General features: G+C 40.9%; 1 protein-coding gene across 1 annotated transcript in view; it reads right to left on the minus strand.

Moving 5' to 3' along the window:
• Positions 1-15,112, minus strand: part of FTCDNL1 (formiminotransferase cyclodeaminase N-terminal like) — a 534,412-nt gene that overhangs the window by 38,640 nt on the left and 480,660 nt on the right. The window contains exon 9 of the mRNA XM_069225764.1: positions 4,538-4,681. Within this exon, the coding sequence (XP_069081865.1) occupies positions 4,538-4,681 (144 nt within the window). The remainder of the gene's footprint in view (positions 1-4,537; positions 4,682-15,112) is intronic.

The raw sequence follows: 15,112 nt of genomic DNA on the forward strand, positions 1-15,112 counted from the left end.
TACTGTTCATACTGTTGCACGTTATGCGTTATAGATGCATTGTAGTAGACTCTGTGTATTTTGTTATAAAACTTACATTAAAACATAAAAAGGATACTCTAAAGGATTTTACAAAAATAAACGTCTTTAGGATTTCTATAAACAGTAGACAGTTGTGAAATGTTTTTGGTACAACCTGGGACCAAAATAGGCGAAGCAACAGCCACCTGTGTGATTCCGAATCCATGGGACTAAAAGTGGAAAGAGAGAACCTGAGTGTACAGTTCTTTCAGACCCACAAATTGAGAAACGTTGCCATAGGTAAGAACAGTAATATGCTTTAAAGAAAGAAACTTAAAATTCACTCTTAGTTGTACGTGATGTAAGTGTGCTCTCTGTGCTCCTCAAACCTGGTTGTATTTTTTCAGATATTGTTCAGAACTGCAAAAGTTTGTATCCCATGATGCTTTATGAGTGCTGTATCCGGCAGGCATGGACGTTAACTATTTTCAACAGTTAATGAAGAAGAGCGCAGAGGATGCAAACAGCTTGCATGTTCTGTTGGTAGGAACGGATGGATCTTTTCTAGAAGATGAACAGCATAAACACAAGAAGACGAGACAAAATTAATTTGGGCTTGCGGAGAGAGCTCTTCATCTAGGAGAGTCACAAACGATTTGACTTTACTCTCATGTTTCAACAGATTCCCTAGGGTAAACAGCTACGGTGTTGAGCCAACAATATTTTTTGTTGTCAGCCAACAACATTTCAGTGTTATCGACACCACCTCAGTTGGTCATACAGGTAAGGAAACCCAAAGCACAGCTGCTACCAGGCATGTCACTGGGTATGCAACAGGGCCACACAAACGTCCTTTATTTGCGCCTTTCCACTTGTGACTTTAGGCAAGAAATGGAAAAGAATCAAAAGCAAAAAATACTAACCATCTCAGCTGAACTCATTCTTCTTAATTCACTTCCCTCCAACTAAATTTTGCAGCTAAGAAATTTAAATTGTTCAGTAAATATGCAGCCCCGCTTTCCATAAAAAAATTGTTCTACGGAGTGTTATAGGTCTTTTGTTTATTATCTAAAAGTTTGGCTAGGTGTTACTTTAGAGTTCAAGACAAGGGACCTTAAAAAGAGATCCAATATATTTATGACTGTCATAAATGTGAATGCCCATTTAAAGATACAGTCTATTTTAGAGCAGTGCCTGTATTGTGAACTTAAATTAGTGTTAATAGTGAACAAAGAAAAAAATAACAAATAATTATTTATTTTATCCATTCTATTTGAATTTCAGCTAAGTATTTAAATGTATTTTACACTGTAACAAGCAAAACCCTTTCCCACAACAGGGAATGTTTACGAAATTGTATTACCTCTGTAATCGACTAATCACAGCAATCTGATTCAACCCTAGGGCCTGCATGCTGTTAATTACATAAACTTTCATTCATTACTAATATTCTTAGGAATTTTTGCGCGCATACTCACCACAGCCACTAGTAATATATTAAGCAACTAAACAGATGGTAAAAATTATCATTTGTAGTTTAAAGTTGCACTGGCTATTTACTCAATCTAATCAAATATTTAGAATTCATACTCCATGTTATGTTAAATTCGTTTTAGTATAAAGTTAAATTTCAACGGGCATTGCATGTGCCCCTCTGGAATATAGCCTTATGTTCCAAACAAAATGTTTCATACAGCATAAGATTCACAAATTAGCGTCATCTCAGCTAACTCAAAAAATAACGCTTTGATTGGTCAAACATCCACGCATTCCCAAAGTAATCGGCTCCATCTTGGTGTAAAACAGTTTGCATTAATGTTTAGTTAATGGAAAAACCTACAAGGTTATGTTTTTCTCATTCCTTGCTACATAGAAAAAACCTTTTCCCTAATGGCGGTATTATGCTCCTGGTAGAGAGTGCGCGCGTCTTCTGACCTGGAGAGTGTCGGAGAAATAAACCATGGGTCGCTAAGTTCCCCCTCTTTGTGGCAGCGCCCCCACCTAGCAGAAGATTTCAAAGCTCCAGGGTGTAGATATCGATAAGCATTCCCCATCAACTACTTTTCATGTGTGGTGAGCCCGCTGTTGCTTGCCACTTAAGTAGCCTCGCTTCATTATTCGTAATTGGATTTTTTTCAGCTAGTTAAGATTTTTGGAGATTGCCATTTAGATAATGTATATAGCACACACTATAAACATTGTGCCAAATTTATCAATACTTTGCCCCAGTACAAAGTCAGCAAAATTGATGGAAACCGGCGCAAAGTGTTGATTTTTTATTTACTTATCAGTGAAAATCATTGTGCTGGAAAGTTGCCTAACATCAGAGCAAGACTCTCTACGCTGCTTTGCATGACGGGGGCGTCCCATGGGTGGCACAGCAGCTTTTCCAAGTTATCACCCATGATCGTTGATGCAAACAATTGTAGACGGGGCTTTCTGACAAGCGTAAGCCTCCTCAAGGCAGGCACAAAGAAGATGTTTCCTTTTCCCCAAACTTTTTTTAATTTTGCACGTGTGCTGCACTGTACAGATTCACGCAAAGCAACGACGTTTTTAAGGTAGTCTAAACATAGCGCTTTGTGCTGAATGAGTGCACTTGTAATACAAAAGCTGTGCTGGACTTATGTACACGCCTTTGTGTGTGTAGCTAGGAGGCCAGAAAGGGTGCCAACACTTGGGAAACGAGCAGAAGTGCTGTTATCAATATACATCCCTTCCTGTCACCTAACACAGCACAGCAACTTTCATTGCTATACAGCGTCTCAAGCAAAAATAGCAAATATGCCCTTACTGTCTGTATTCATTTCTCATATTCGCCAACAGCCCGCCGCATGGAATGCCTTGTTTTTTACCTTCAGCACAGCCATCAGTGCAGCAGCAAGGGGGGCACAGAATCAGAGGCAGCGGAGGTAAATTGCAACATTCCAGGGCAGATTTATAAAGTTGTCATGCAATGCAACTAGGTGGACAAAGTTGCTGCACGGCATTGCCAGAAAGGGACGAGAGAGCTACAAAAACTATGATCTATTCCCTAGCTCTGGCGCACAGTCTGCCTGCTTTGCGCCATGCACATGTTAGCACTATAATTTAAAGGTACCTGTGTGCTGTCTAGCAGAGGCTGTACTGGAAGGTGCCATCTCACTACAAAATACCATGCACAGACAAGCTTTAAAACCTTTCCCATGTTAAATGTGTTCTGTACAGTGGTGCACTCATGCAAAATCCGAAATGTTTGGAAAAATTAAAATATCTAGCACAATCCTCAAAGAGGTTTTATTTTTTGGGTGCAAAGCCCTGTCTACAAATGGTCATAGGTAGAGTTTTGTATCAAAACCTATGGGTGGTTGCATGGGAACACCCATGTACCACTCCTGGTATGCCCTCCTGATGTGACGCAAACTAGTGCAAAGCAGAGCTGGCGCCACTTTTTATTACTTTAGGGTCACTTTCCTGTGCAAATAAAGAAGATTGTCACCTTTCCCTGGGCTCCATCAGCACCGTAGTGCTTAATCTGTGCTTGTTGTTTCCGGTGCGGAGCACCCGCACTTATTTTTGAGGGCCGGAGCATATTCTTCTGCCTCAAGCATTTACTGCGAGCAAAAGACACATCTGGGAAAGACGGAGGAAGAGAAAAACGAAAAGTCACAATGGGAAAAAGCAGAAGGCTGCAAGAGTGAGATGATGGTACAGGGAGTGGCTGTAAATGGATTAAAGAGGCCCGAGATGGCTTCAGGATTACGCTGCCTCAGTATTCCATGTTCGCACATTTAATTGCAGCAGCCGCATGTTTAAGATGAGGGCTTTGGGCACCAGCACCTTTCTATTACAAATTAGGCACTGTCAGCACGTGTTGTTCTCAAGCCACTTGCACTCCCTATATCAACTTCGCAAGGATGAAAAGATGGGTCGACACTGCAGGGTCTGAGACCTGGGACCTGCACTTTATACAATTAGCTCTTTAGGGAGCGCCCAGCACACTCAGCTGTCAAACCGTTTAAGATTATTTGGAGATGTGGAAAGGCAGCATCAAGTTGTGAAACGGAAACGGGTTGACAGGCCAGGACTCTCACTGACTGAAGAATTCACCACCCCGACCCTCCATATCATGTGTTACCTTAAGCTCTGCCCTTTTAAAATAGAGCAGAAATCTTGTAATTTGTCGCTCAAAGAACGCAGTGACTTTCTTCTGGCACGCGATTTTTCTCGAACTTGTTTTTTTAAAAGTTGTAATAAGTAGAGTACCCTAGCGCGTGAAAATGTGCGTCCATTTCCTTTACTTTCACCTGAGGTTGCGCTTTCTTCTCTTCCGGTAATTGCGTTTAAGGGGCATTAGACGTCACGTTTACATGATTAGTTTCTAAATCCAAAAAGTAACTTTTTAAAAAAATCTTAGCTTCCGGGCTGCTTACCTTAGTCATCCAGCTAGCAGCCCATGGAATGAGCGTCCTTCACTGGGCCACGGAATGTGGTGCATGGGGACGGTGTGTTTATTTCTAAAATTAAGCACATGATTACTCGTGGCACACAGACCTACCAAAGGATTCGGCTGTGAAGCTGGTGTGAAGTGAGAAACGGTTCCCAATCCTTACTTTAGCATACCGCTTTGCATTTCCCTTTACGGTTTTCGCCATCATAACAACTGCGTCCATTCGTTTCATAACAGTTCCAAGACCACCATCTTCTGGCACAAATCGGGAGGTGCATCGTGTAATCGTGTAAGCGAAAAAAGAGGTTGAAGATTGAATTATCACCAACATTTTTGTTCCCCTTAATATTTGAAAGCAATATAAATACGTTAGAGAACAATATATTATAATCAGTAATCCGTTCAATGATAGGTAATTATCACCCAAATAACACACGAAGATAGCAGTTCAAACACAAGAGAAAAGGGTAAGAATGTGCGAGCGACCTCAGACATCTGTTTATCAATTGGTTTGGATTGTGGATTGTGATTTCTTCTGCCCACTACAGCATGTAGCATGGTGAGTGGGATAGTCCATTTCAGCTGCAATTGGCTAATTTCATTCTGAGTGACAGCATTCTGATCTCTCACAAGAGGCGTATCTACACACAAAATAGTTCCATTAGAGTCAGGCAATAAGTATGTGTGTTTTTTTAAAGCAAAATATGTTTACTTTTAGCTAATCTCCTCAACAATACAATTGTACAAAAACCATGACAAAATAGAGTCACTGACAAAGATAAGTAGGCCTGCACACAATATCATAACTATTGGCTTTGCCACTGCTTGTTTTTGGTTTTGTTTTGTACATTCCGAGGCTTTCCACCGGTGACATTGGATACTGCGTATTTGCTGGCAAAAAGCATGAGTGAAATGTTTAACACACTATGAACGAAAATGACAGTTGTGATGAAGCATTACCAGGAACATCCTGAACAGAGGCTCATAGTTTCAGTGCTCTACATACTTAAACTCTTGAGTTCACCTAGAAACAGTGTTTTAGAGGACAATTACAGGGAATCATATTGCTAAGTTATGTAAAGCTAGTGTGGGGAATTTATGGGAGCCTTGACTGAGCTCTCACATGTCCTCAACAAACTGATGTCTACTAGATAAATAGGTCCCATGAGCATTCCATGGTTGATCCTCGGTAGCCCAGCTGAATCATCAAAGCTTTCATCTGAGAAGTGTACGTTGTAAGTGGGCAACAACTAACCAAATCAACAAATTAAATAAGAAATATGAAAAATGCTACAAAGGAGATCTGAACTGAGGATCAAAATGGATAGGTATCAGTTTAGGTGGATTTTTTTTTTTTTAGTCAAAGTAAATAGATAGTTTTTTGTTTTTTTGTTCAAAATGGCCAAAAGTGGCATCAGTGCATTCATTTTTGGCACTAAAGAAAATATTTTCTCAAGCTCTTTGTTCAGGAAAAAACAATGTTTATAGAAAAACCAACCCACTTAAAAAGGAAAAGCAATTCATCCCAAATTTTCATGACGTGTTATTGATTAAAAATGTAATAAAATGTCTTCAAATCTCCAATACTGGTTATCCACAGAGCAGCCCATGTCTTAAACTTGCACCAGGCTTAGTACAACCTCAGTAACAATCCAAAGCAATTCTGAAATTGAGTTGCTTTACTATCCCAAAAAGTACAATCCTTTCTGCAAAAACAAGCAGTAGGGGAATCCACCCTTCAGCCATCTGGTTTTCTGTTACTATTTTCCTGGTACAAAAGAAAAACAGAAAAAAGTCCAGTTATGAACCTAGCACATTTCAAACAATTTGTTGTATGCCCTAAATTGAAAATGGAAACTATGGCCCAGATTTATGGGGATTAGGCGCAGGGCAGAGTAGCAAGTCATCTTGCTGCTCTGCCCTGCGCCAAAGTGAAAGGGCAGGAATGTGCAGTGTTTATGGCAAATAGTGCATTCCTGTCCTTTTCCCTTGCACTGGTGCCATTTCAGCAGCCTAGTGCCAATGCCAGCACCATTGCACCATGGTGCCTGCGTTGCACACATAATTGTTTTTGTGCAGGTAGGGCCACATTCCCGCACACATAGAAAGAGGAATTATGGAGAAGAAATAAACATATTTCTCCTCGTTGCCCCACCCCTGGTGAGGTGTAAGGTTTTGACGCATCCCCAGGTTTACGTGTCCTTGTAAACCTGGGGATGCGTCAAAATCCATGAGTGTTGCATGGGAACACCCATTGCAATTCCCATGGAACACAACAAACATTTCAGGTTAGATTTGTTTATCCCTGTAAACTGTTCAGGCAAGCAACCGGAAGTCAACTCGAAATTACATTTTTGAGTTTAATTTTTAGACTCTATGGGTAATTTTTTGAGTGTGAGATGCATTTTGCTTAATTTTTCTGTAATCTGGCCTAATGTTGCAGTATTTTTGATAATTACACTACAGCAAATTACGCACATTTTGCAAATCCTTAATTCCCTGATTTAATGAGAATTAGGTGGTTAGAATAGATCTTATGCTAATTTAATTAGCCCAGTTCGTCTAAACCTCAGACAAAGGGCCAGATGTATGAAAGCTTTTTGCTTTCGCAAACGGTGCGAATGCCCGTTTGCGAATGCAAAAAAGCCATTTCAGAATGTATTAAAGGTATTCTGAAAGCAATTTTAAGGAATCGCTAAAATAGCGATTCCTTAAAATTGCGACCCTGTTTAGAGAGTCGCAAATTGCGACTCTCTAAATAAGAAATCGCAAATAAGGATTCCTTATTTGCTATTTCTAAGCACTTGTAAGAAGCAATTCCTTAATGCAAATTGGGCATTAAGGAATCACTATTTACCACAAAGTTGAACTTGGTGGTGACCATGTGCAAATTTAAAAAATGCATTTAAATGCATTTTTAAAATGTACATGTATAGCACACATGCCCTTTTGGCGTGTGTGCACCTTACATGTCCTAAAAAACATTTTGGGGTGCAGCAGAGGGGGCCTTAGGCCCCCAGCACCCTGGGGTTTTGCATTTCCAAAATTGAGATTTCCAGTTAAGAAATCGCAATTTTGGAAATGCAAAAAATTCACAAATATGGGCCTACAGGCCCATAGGTGTGAATGGGGCCGGTATCACAATTTGTGATTCAGTAATAGCATTTGCTATTTTTAAGAAATCGCTATTACAGAATCGCAAATGTGATACATTGCATTTTGCGAATCAGAAATAGCCATTTCTTAAAAATCGCTATTTCCGACTCGCAAAAGGCCTTCTTGATACATCTGGCCCAATATCTTTAATTCCAATGGAACAACAAAAAAGTTGTCATTCCTGCTGTTCCATATACAATGTAACATAATTAATCAAAAAATATTTATAGTAATAGATTTAAAATATAAAAAATAAGATGATGTAAAATAAATATTTATATAGTGCAACATAATTAATAAAAAGATGTATTTTACTTATACTAATGTTTTAATAATTTAAATGTACTACCTATGTGCATACATCATTTCGTCAACTGCATTTTAACATTATCAATTATAGCAAACATAAACCACGGACCAGTACTGACTACATATTAGTAATGAAATCATGGCGGCCATCCTTACAGAGCGCCATCTTTCACTTTTCCATTTAGAATTATTTACCATCAATTTAAAGAAAGAGTCTAATACTCGTTTCAACCAATAAAAACGTAAATAAACATAAAAATAAATTAGCTTTCATGAGCCCTATTCAGTGTGTTGTGGCTTTTGCATCAATGCACAACTACATTACTACCAACTTTAAAGGGGGTATATATTTATAAACTACTTCAATATTAACAAACTTTTCAGAATTCCAATTCTACCCAAGTGGGCTCACATATAGTCAATGCATCATTTTCTCATCAAACTATCACAACAAAAGAAAAATTGTACAAAACACAAATGCGAAGTCCGTGAAATTCGATACATCTAGACTATTTCATTCTTTCGATATAATCTTTCTTAAAAAACACTGTTCTGGTCTGCCGTTACTGAACATTAAACCACAAAAAAGAGCAGGTTAAAATCATGCAAAACTGAAAGAAATGGGATAGAAAACAGCAATATTAATTCATGCAAATATACGCAATTCATTATCTACATTCAACCCTCTAGATTCCAATGAACGAAGCCGCAGAATATATTGTACTTCAGGTCTGTGCAGTAATTTCTCTCTATTCCCACCCCTCAGACTTCTGGCAACAGTATCAATTACTGAATACTGTAGCTGCTCTGTATTTCCTTGATGTTCCTTCCAAAAATCTCTAGCCGCAAAATAGGACTTGTCCTCATTTTTAATCACCTTTAGGTGCTGCAAGATTCATTTGTGGGCGTCTAAGATGGTGCTCCCCATATATACCATATTGCAACTGCACTTCAACATATATACTGGGAAATCTGTCCTACATGTAAGCTGTTTCATAATTTTTAATTCCTTCCCAAAGTTGCTTGCACTACAGTAATGTTTTTCCCATATCTACAGGCTTTACATTTATTACACTTGTTAAAGCTATTCTTAAGCTTTAACCATGCACCCTTACTGCTTCTTATGTCATCAACCACTAGTCTGTCCTTCCTATAGTCTATAAGGGACTTACCAAGAATCTTTTTTGTAATAGTCACATCACTCCTCAGCAAGTGCCAATGTTTTTAAAGTATCTTATGCACTTAAAAGTAGTCCCTACTGTAAATAGTGATGAACCTCACTTCTGTGTTTCTCATATTTGTCTTCACAGTTTCTCCTTAAATAACACTTCTTCATGAGGGAGTCTTCCAATCCTTCAAAAAGACGCCCTTAAAATATTCTGGCTATAGTCCCTCTGTCTAAATCTCTCCTTCATTTCTTCACTTGTTGCTCTTGTTATTACAAACGCTCCTAGCTGATAATAATTTGCCATTGGAAAGGCTCTTGTTCAAACTCTCATGATTGAAACTTGCAGCATTCAGCGTACTTATTCTAGACATAATCTTCCTATGGATATTTGTCACCATATTGCCAGTCTATATATCTATAGAGACTTCCAAAAACTCACTGTGGCCAGCACTGATACTACATGCTAATACCAAGTTCAGGCCATTGTTATTCAGTTTACTGACAAAAGATTGTGCGGACAACATGTCAGCTTTCCAAATTACAAATACATCATCAAAGAACTCTGTCCACAAAATGATATTCTGATTCCAGATGCTAGATAGCTCAGAGACCACCTTCTCGTCCCACCACCCCATATGCAAAGCCACATAGCGAAGGCACAGCAGGTGCCCATTGCTGTCCCTTGCTGTTGCTTATACAGGTGCCCATCAAAAAATAATATATTCCTGGTTAGAAAGAACTCAGTCACTTTGCAAAGCATCCTAATATGCTTAAATATCTAATGGGTCTTTCTTTAAAAATGCTTTATGGTCCTTAATCCATCATCATGAACTATGCTGGTATATAGTGACAAAACATCTAATGTTATCATCAACATATCTGATTCCAAGACACATTTTGAAGCATTCTCAAGAAGACTACCTGTAGCTGAAATAATCTGTCTCTTTTGGTGGTTTCTGTGGATTCTCATGAACCTTACTTATTAATTAGAAAGTGGGCAGTTTCAGAAAGTCATTCTTCAAAAATTTCAATTAGTCATCATTCAATAATTCTCTTTCATGCTGTCCTTTCAGTCGATCATAGTACTCATCAATAGCCTCAATATATTCCTGACATTCTATTTTTGTGTAACAAGCAGTGTCATTTAACTGAGCATAGGCCTCCTTGAGATACCATTCTCTAGGGCAGAGAACTACATTACCTTCTTTATCTGCTTTTCTTACTACCCAATCAGTGTCATTCTTCAATTTTGTTTTCTAGTGCATTAATCTCCCTTTGTCTCTGCACATTTCCTTTCGCAAACATTTGTTTTTCATTGAACTCTTTAACATCCTTTACTACAGCCCCTGAGAACAATGTTATATTGTCCTAAACAGTAGGGGGAATAGTCGAGGATTTAACTCTAAACTTGGAATCTCCTCCAGCAGACAACTCTACCCCATCACCTCTTCAAGGGATCTCCCCTGGGTATCCCTCCCTCAAAACACTCATCCTCAAGCTCTGACAATCGAAAGAATGAGTCAACATTCTCAACCAACAAATTCTTTTAATCAATCGCTGTTGTTACATTTTAACTGTATCAAACTATAGAAATTCACCAGTTATAGTTATCTCAAGTAACTATAAGTTATCCCCTAAAGTAACTATACCTTGCGCTCCTGCCATGCACTGTTCTTTTATCAAAACGTTTACTGCAAATATTACATTGATATTATCAATGATGTTATCAAAGATGTCATGAGTGCTGTAATTTGTGAAGTAATTAGCAGTGCATGGCACGGGCATGAATTAAAGTTCCCTTAGGCCACTAATATAGGGCACATATAACAAAAATGGAAAGAAAAAGAGAGAGATAAGAAGGTTAAAGCCTATGGGCGAAGAAATGGAAGCAAGCACATTATTAAATGTTAATCCTTGAATACCGTACAAAAGACTTGCTCCCAGAAAGGCCCCCCAAGGGCACCCGCGATGTCACTAACAGTAAGGTACAAAGGACAAATTGAGAACTACAATCCCCCAAAACTACTGCCAATTCCTCTTCTGAGCTCAGGCCATAAGGACTCTTCGTGTTAAGCTCAACAATATATTTGGATTCAAGGCATCCTAGCATCTGTATACGATACCCACCCATAGCGTAAATCTCCACCCTGTCCCAGGCAAAGAATCTCATCAAAGTATTGTTGCCATTGTGAAAGTCTGTGAAATACCGGGCCACTGGGTTTTTAATATAATCCTGATTCTTAATGGCCTTCATGTGTTCCAGAATCCATGAATCACAATGCCTATGTACATCTTTTCACAAGGATAGACTAGGGCATAGATACAGAAATCAGATTGACGATTCAAAAGGTTGTTAATGTATCTTTCAGTGCCAAGTAGAGGAGAAACATATTTTTTAGTATTCTTACTGAATTTACAGGCCTTGCATTTAGAACAGATGCAAAATCTTTTCGGCCTTTCCATTTGTGTAGCACTACCTGGAGTGACTTCATTTCTGCTAAGTATTTCCTTTAAGGTAACCCCTCTCCTAAAAGTGATATGGGGTGATTCCCAATTGTGTCAGAGAGGGTAGCTTCAGTAGATAAGATATCCCATGTTTTTTCAAAATGTTTCTGACTGACCCAGCCTCATTTCTAAATGTGGTTCCTGGGGGTAGGTGAACTGTTCCCTGGAACTCTTGGCATCAATCAGGAGAGTATCCCTGTGGACACCTTGAGTCTTAGAAAGGGTGGTGGACAGCATTATGTTACTGTAGCTTCTTTCTCTAAACCTCACCAGCATAGTTCCACATTCACTGTTGAATGGTTCATCTGTACTGCAATTTCTCTGTGCCCTAAGGAACTCACCAAAAGGAATGCTCTTAATTGAATTAGTGGGATGAATGCTGCTAGCTTGGAGTGAAGAATTCCTGGCAGTGCTCTTTCTAAACAGACTAGATATAAGTTTGTCATCCACCGTTGACACCTTCAAATCAAGGCACTCCTCACTGTTTTCACTCATTCTGCCCTCAAATTTGAGGTTCAACTCACTAGAGTTGAGTTTAACAATGAACCAGGAGGCCTGGTCTTTGCCTCCTCACCAGATGAGAAACAAATTGTCTATGTATCTGGTCCAGAGGACTACATAGGTGTTGAATTCCTCCATAGTGCCTGACACCTGCTGCTCCCACCACCACATACATAGATTAGCGTAGCTGGAAGCAAAGCAGGTGCCCACCGCCATACCTGGAACCTGTCTGTACAGTTTGGCAGTGAAACTGAATTTATTTTTTCTCTAAGCAGTACTGAATCATAGTTAGAAGCATCTCAGTGTGGTGAAAAAAATGACATTGATCTTGCCCTCAAGAAATGTTACCATGTAGTAATACCATCACTATGTTTAATGTTGGTAAACAGGCTGGTGATATCAAGAGTGACCATCAAATAGTCTGGCTACCAAGGAATATCGCAAATTCTCCTGAGAAAGTCCTTGCTGTCCTGTATGTAGGAAGGCAAGGCAGTCACAAAAGGTCATAAGAAATAATCAGTGTAACATGATATATTTTCCAACAGGGATCCCATGGAGGACACTATGGGCCTACCTGGGGGTTGTCAGGATCCTTATGTATTTTAGGTAACAGATGTAAAACATTCCTCCCACTCAATTAGGCTACAATTTCTCCAATCAATTAGCAGCTTGTAAAAGCATTAGTCTTGTTAATCTCATCATGTTACCATAACATAGAATGCATCATTACTGAATTGTCTCATACCTTCATTTATGTATGCTGATGTGGATAAGACCATAACATTGCTACCCATGTCAGATTGATGGATGATGACATTCTTTGCCTTTAACAGGGTGCCGATTTCTGCTAGGTGTCTATTGTTGAGCTTAACACTAAGGGCCTCATTACAAATTTGGCGGTTGGCCCACCAGACCGCCATGTTGGCTGTCCTGAAAAGACTGCCATTCCGGCTGTGTTTCAGACATCCGATTACGAGTCATACAGGCAGAACCACCAAGCAAAAAAAGCAGATGGCAGCAGGATAGCAGCCTGGATATAGGCGGTCTGACCTCCAGCGCCGTCAACACCACAGCCAACCACCAACCTTATTACAAGCACACAGTCACCGTGATGGTCCCTTCATGGTGGTCAGCCAATAGTAGTCAGGACCGCAGTGGTTCGCAGTCAGCAAAGTTACTCACAACTGCACACTGGATGAATTAAAAAACAACAGAACTGACATACATTGGCTAAGTGGACACACCTGCAAAGCACACTATAAAACACATCCCGTCACAGACCACAAACCTTTGCACTTACACAGCAAGACAAATAAGCCCAAGCAACTGAAATCTGTTGAGTATATAGATTAGGCATCCCCTTTTCCACCATTCCATTGAACACCCTGCACACACTTTTGTCCATTCACACCCTATTGCAATTCCCCTGTTAAGTAAGTCCCTGTCACCCTCATTAGTGTTTTTTTCCACCATGCCATGTAACGTTCCAAAAATCCTGTTTTTCCAAAGATGAGTTAAGAGTCATAGTAGATGAAATCATAAGAGTAGAGCCACAATTGTTTGGAGCACAATTCTAACACACTCCTCTCAGCAGGAAAATGGAAATATGAGACAGGCTCGTCGACAGAGGGAAAGCTATAGGCACCACCCTGCTCACAAACAAGGACATCAGGAAGAGGTGGAACAACCTCAAGGGCAAGGTCTAATCCATGGTCTCCAGGCACCAGCTGCAGGCCAAGAAGATTGGTGGTGGCCCTTCCAGTGCCCCATTAATGATAAATACTCTTTCCATAGGAGGAGAAGGTCTTGGCCATCTTGCATCCTGAGGGCTTGACAGAAATACCTGGGAGAGTGCAGTCTGGTAAGTCACAACACAAAAAATGTCACAGAAATGCAATGTCCTGCATGCTCACAGCTGAAATTTGCCCCCTGTCTTATTCATGTACTTCACCAACATTCAATACCGAGAGTATCTGGGTGTTAAAACTGTCAATGTGTATCATTGGACCCAACATCATAGTTATCAAGGCCTATCACATGCCATATGTCCAAATGGGGCCTGGAAATCTCACCATAACAGAAACACATTCCAGGGTCCATGCATGTCCCAAAATGACAATGTATGCACAAACATAAATTCAGCCTGCATACAGATATGTAAAACACAATAGTTGACAATTAGTCAGGAGAAGGGAAATTGACCTGACTATAACTCACAGCAGGCCCTGTTTCAGCAACTTCTACCACCAGCCGTGTCTTTTTGTCCAAATACCCTTGGTTGTCATCTCTCAAATGAAGTGTACTCACCTGGGGGGATAACATTGGTCAAGTGTGTGTAGTACGCGGGGGCAGAGCTTGCCTAGCTAAGATGGCAGCTGCTTAGAGCGAGAGCTCCCAGCCAGCCAGCTCAAAATCCTGATATTCCCAGGCTATTGGGCGGGGGCCCATGACATTGTGAGAAGGCGGGGGCCTGCTTGCCAGGAGTGAACTGGGAGACCAGGTCTCGAGAGGCACAGAGTACCGCCGCTGGCTGTGCTGGCCGAGCGGACATCCTGGCAGACTAGAGAGGTGAGGCCCGACGCCGCCTGCCGCAAGGGCCGCTGACCTGGAAAGCAGCTGGCGGTGAAGAGGAACTTGTGGTGCAGGTGTGCATCTGGCCGGCTGGATGCCGGAGTGGTGCTGGGGGCAGGGTTGCAGTGTCCGTGTGCGGCTGGTAAGGTGCTGGATGTGCGGCTCGGCCCGGACCCCTGAGAGGCCCGAGGGGCACCGAGTGCCACCGCTGGCTGTACTGGCAGGGTAGACATTTCGGCCGATTGGAGTGGCGTGGCCCTGCGCTGCCTACCACGTGGGCCGGTGGGCTGAAGAGAGGCCAGCAGCAAAGAGGAGCCTGTGGTGCATGGGTGCACCTGAGCGTTCGGCGACCGGCTGACTGCTGGGGTGATACTTGGAGGTGTGTTGTGGTGCCCCGAACGCAGCTGGTGAGGTGGTGGTGGTGCAGCCCAGCCCAGATTCCTGTGAGGCGGCACAAATGATCCTGGATAAGA

This window comes from Pleurodeles waltl, chromosome 3_1, assembly GCF_031143425.1.
Source record: "Pleurodeles waltl isolate 20211129_DDA chromosome 3_1, aPleWal1.hap1.20221129, whole genome shotgun sequence".
NCBI classification, from domain to species: domain Eukaryota; kingdom Metazoa; phylum Chordata; class Amphibia; order Caudata; family Salamandridae; genus Pleurodeles; species Pleurodeles waltl.